The sequence below is a fragment of the Rhincodon typus genome, chromosome 6 (genome assembly GCF_021869965.1).
Source record: "Rhincodon typus isolate 14 chromosome 6, sRhiTyp1.1, whole genome shotgun sequence".
Classification (NCBI taxonomy): domain Eukaryota; kingdom Metazoa; phylum Chordata; class Chondrichthyes; order Orectolobiformes; family Rhincodontidae; genus Rhincodon; species Rhincodon typus.
In genome coordinates, this window is record NC_063337.1 from 80,097,225 (window position 1) to 80,102,319 (window position 5,095).

Below are 5,095 nucleotides of genomic sequence, written 5' to 3' on the forward strand. Positions count from 1 at the left end.
ATACTGATAGTTCATCAGCTCACTAAGGATAGTCACAGGCAAAAAGTACCAGAAGGCAGTGATTCTGGAACAGTAACCAGCATAGGTCGCCCCCTTCAGGAAAGGAGTAAGAAGAAAAACGTCAGCAAGATAAAAAATAAAATTGGGAGTTGGTAGAGGTGAGGTGTTAAAGAGGATGCCAGTTTTACAATTTCAATGTCATGGAATTCCTCCTATTCTGCATGTTCTGCTGTTAAGGAGTTATGGTATCCAACCTTGTCATCTCTCATCTAGCCAAAGACAAACTCTGTGCAACTTTTCTTAGACAACAAAATAGTTTACGTATCACAGTAGATGGAGCATGGCAAATCGAAACACCCTATAAAGTAAGGCAGCTTTTCCTTAATGTACTGACATATACAAGGGACATGCCTGAAAAGTCTTTTCATTATTGGTTACCTGAATTGGAAACCTACTCAAACTAAGGGGAATTAACCTGTTGATTATGGCAGAGGATCCGAATACATTTAAAAACAATTTTCTCTGGTACCATGGGAATAAAAGAAGACCAGAAAAGACAAAATAGAACACAGTTTGATTTCAAAACGTTAATATATTTTCTATTTTATAGTGAACATATGCATCTGATTTGTATCACCCTTATTTTCAGTATCTATGATGTTTCCATTTTTATATATAAAAAGGGTGAACTTGTAAGATGCCTTTTAAAATAAATATTTTATAAAATAATAAAACTTCAAATAAATATTCTTTACACTAAACAATATGTTGAAAAATTAGAAAATAAAGACTGAATTTATGGTAACTGTACAATATACATGATGTCAGGGAATATCAAGCGTGACATAATGGTGAACTTTGTAAGGTGGAATATAACCTAAACATATTGATTGACTGATTCACATTTGTCTGAATGTACAACATATTAGTATAATATTTGTAAATCTGCCATTTATATGGCACCATTTTCACAGTCTTAATATTATTGTATATACAAAAATATAACAAATTAACTCTGGCAGCAAAAAAAGTGAGCAATTTGCTAATTTACATATTCTGCAAGAAGTATTCACATACAATACAGAGAAGCCAAGGAGTGTCATTGTGTTACCTGTAGATCTAGCTTATGCTGTTTCAAAAATAATGGTTATTGTGCATCCTGTTTGATCTCACTGATTGAATGGTTTCCATCCTCGTGTGTAATTCGAGAGAGATGGAGAATACAGGGTCAACAGCATTATCACCGCAAACCTCAACAGTCCTCCCAAGCTCTAGGGAATTGCAGTGCCACTATTACACACAAACATAGATGGGGTATGCCATGCTGGTCAACCAGAAGCCAACGTAACCACAATGGGAGACACCTTTTCTCTTTGTTTCTGAAAAAAAAGACCATCTGAATGGCCGTCGATTGTGTGGTTTTTGTGTATTAAGGCTGTCAGATAAAAAGGTGTCCAGCATTGTGCTCAGTTGCTAGTGTCGTAAATACATTTCTTCTCCCACACTATAAAATGTACAGAATAAGAGTGTTGAGAACTAACACTGAAAACAATGGTGCCCCATTCCTTTCCAGCTAGGAGGGCTTCTCAAGGTTCCGAGGAGGTAAACTGGGAACCTTGCAGCAGACCGTATTTGAATTTTTGCAACGGCACCCAGGACGGTTAATCCTATTGTAGCACCCCTGACACAACTTAAGGCAGCCCTTGGCAGGCAGGTAACACCACAGGCAGGGCATAAAGAGCGACATGAAGCCCATGGCTGACCATCGGACACAGCAATGTGACTGGCTGCAGGAGCACGGATTATCTGCGCAGTTGTCTTCGTCATCATAGTTTGAGCAGTGGTAAAAGACACCTTTCACAAAGCAGAAGCAAGTCCCATACTCCACCGCATTCTGTGCAGAGCAGAGGCACCGTTTGTCACAGAGCCAACAGGAAGGTAGAGTCCTTGGATGAGTGCATTCCTCACACTTACACTTCCCACAGTCTTCACATCGGTAGATGTGTTTGCCCAATTCTTCTTTTCCCAGAGGCTTCAGCTCATCAGATTTCAATTCCGATTTGGGTTGTACCCTGATGATGTGATCAGAGACACGGTCCACTGGAGACCATGAAGGTCCCAGAAGCCTCTGTTCGGAAGATGTACTGCTTGTACTTGTCCTTGTGCTATTCCGAGAACCAGTACTCACAGTGCTAGTTGACCGAGTTAAATGCATCCTCGATGAAGAATGTATATGGGATTGCTGACTGCGGCTGTTAAGCCACTGATGCTCGTGGTCGTTACTTAATCCAGACATTCTCTCATTTTTGTGCTGTGAAGGTGGCCGGTGCACAGACTTGCTCCCAGGCCTTGGAGCAACAGTAGGTCCCTCTGTGTACTCATTAGTGGCCCTTATAATTCGGATCTGATCGAGTGACAACACTTGAACCCGTTGTGGCTGTACATCCCTGGAGTCAAGTTCCACATGTTGTCTTCCATTGTCACGCAGCAACTGTAGCAGGGCTGCCGAACCACTGCCATTTTGAGTTCGCGTATCCATCTGTACACTGGAAAGTGATCACCCCACCAGGCTTAGAACACATCTGAAATCCTGTCACAAAACAGGAAAAATATTCAGCCTGTTATGCTAAAATATTCAAAGCTTTATGCAAACATGAAAAGCAAAGCATGAAATCATCTCCTCGGTTTTAATCTTACTGCACGATAATAAGCGAGCAGTATTTTCATCCTTGCATGCAACAGAGTCGAATGTATGAGGCTGGGCATGTCCTGACATTTATGCATATTCCCTTTAGCAAGTTCAAAATTCTGTGTTCCCTCCTCTTCTGAATAACAAATACCATTGAATTACTAGGTTTTGGGTTCTTAAAAATTATTGACATTCACTAATGAAGACAGGGAAAAACAGGAAGAAACAGGCAAATCAAATTCAGACAATATATGTCAAAAAAATGAGGTGGTGCCCTTCCAACTTAAAAGATATTACAAATTATCGGTCTACACTTTTAGAAGTTTCAACTGGTCAGTTGATGACGTGTATTTTGAGATTCAGTACAACTACTGAAAGAACAAATTTCACGCGCTTTGAAGTTTTTCATTTTGATTTTTGATAGGTTGTTGGATGATTCTCACTCCGAAGTGCCAAACAGGATAGCAATTTGGCTCCTCACTCGCAAAGCAACTGACCAAAATATTTTTTCACGCCTAATGCAATTTCAGTGTGCAGAATCTGGAACTCTACCAGAGCTAATTAAAAACACAACTCCTACACAGAACAAAAACTTGACAGTACCACTGTAGTACAGGATCCAGCATAACATATCTCTATTTAATAGTTTGGAGAATTTATTTTAGAAAGGTAGAATCGAGCTTACAATGCAGAATAACCTGAGGAAAGCACGTGAAGTTATTTGTCCTACGAATCCCACGACTATTGAAAAGAAACAGTGTCTCTGTCTTTTAGATTTTAATAATGCTGAAAAATTCTGCCTTCTCGTTAGCGCCTCCTCCTGTCAAAATGGTTACCATGAACAGCCAAGCTCCAACCTCATACTTGCTCTGTGCCTCACTGCAAACTTCAGGAGTTCCTCTGCAGGCGTCAAACTATATAATGGATTATGTGAAGTTATCCCCATCAGACAAAATCATCACTACCATTTGGATGTTGTCCTTTACAGGTATGTGTACCAGTTTCCAGTTCAAAACACAGGAAAAACCTCTCAAAGGGGCAGTATGCATGCTCAACCAAACATATAGGGGAATAAAATCCACAAAGGAAACAGTTTCCTCTCATAGATACATCACGTTAAACAAATGGGGAAATTAGGTATAACTGGAGTTAAATGTAACTGCCAAGATCTTCATGTTGTCATCGATAAAGCCACTGCTTCATTTTCTTGGGAAGTTAGTGCACATTTTACTGCTTATTAGAATATCTGTTTCTAGTTTCTATCAAGAATTTACAGTCAACAAGCTATTAAAATTACAATGTTTAGCTTCATACTCTCCGTAAGTAAATAATTTGAAATGGGTGCCTTAAAACTTTAAAGGAATAAAAAATGCAAGAAAAACTGAATTCCATTCAAGTTAAGTGACAAAATGAACAAGGGGGCGAAATAGCAAAATAAGCTTGGACTGGCTCCTTATACTGAAGGTTAATTGTGACTTTCAGAAATCTGGGCAATTGTGGACTGTTAAAACACTTGGCCACGTCCTAAAAAGCTGGGAGAGCCACAGGCACAATTCACATTGTGCTGCTTTTTGCTGAATGTTTTATTCCAAATGATTACATTCGGAAATGGCACTTTTTCAAAATATTCGAGTGCTGTTTGGTTTAACAATACCCTCACTTTAGGGATTAGCGGTGGGGCACAAGAAACAAGTTTTGTGCCTCCAGATTTAACTTGGGAGACCATCCCCAAGTAATGCATGCTTATCACCCTCATCTTTATCAAAATCTGCCAGCAATGTCAAACTCAGAACAATATGCATATTGGGGGTGAGGTTTTATGCACGGATCATTCACCATGAAAAGAAAATCGTGACAACTTCCATATGCAACTACTGCAGAGAGGAGGCTGCAAATGGGATTACAATCCACCACTTGCGCCAATTCAATTCAGTTCTCTTGACTTGAAGTGAAGTTTTTGCAAAAAAAAAAGCTCTTGAAACACGGTTTTTTTTGGTTCTGCCCGACTTCCTTTCCTTTTCCTCTTCATAATAAATAACATCAAACACGTGGAAAGTTGGAGCAGGACCCACTCCTTTCACAAACAAGCAACCGGATAAGGGTCTGGTTAAAGGGGCGGGGTGGGGGGGTAATGAGGGAAAGACTGTGGTATGGAACCAGGCTCCAGTCCTCAGCGAAACCACTGAGGGAGCCCCTTTCATCACACTCAGTGACTAATGGTATGGAGGAGGTTGAGAGAGATGGGGTAGGCATAAAAGCGCAAAGCAAGACAGAGGAAGAGTGCAAGGCAAGGTAGGGACACAATACAGGGCAAAACAAGGGTGGGGGGAGGTGTCATAAAAAAGACAAGCAAAGACCAGGGGACAGAAAGGGGGCAAGGAAACGGGCTAGGAAACGCGGGGGAGG

At 40.5% G+C, this 5,095-nt stretch overlaps 1 protein-coding gene across 1 annotated transcript in view; it reads right to left on the reverse strand.

Moving 5' to 3' along the window:
* Window positions 1-572: 572 nt before the first annotated feature.
* Window positions 573-5,095, reverse strand: part of spry2 (sprouty RTK signaling antagonist 2) — a 6,272-nt gene continuing 1,749 nt past the window's right edge. Inside the window, exon 2 of the mRNA XM_020522008.2 lies at window positions 573-2,590. Coding sequence (XP_020377597.1) covers window positions 1,574-2,539 — 966 coding nt within the window. The 5' untranslated portion in view covers window positions 2,540-2,590 and the 3' untranslated portion in view covers window positions 573-1,573. The remainder of the gene's footprint in view (window positions 2,591-5,095) is intronic.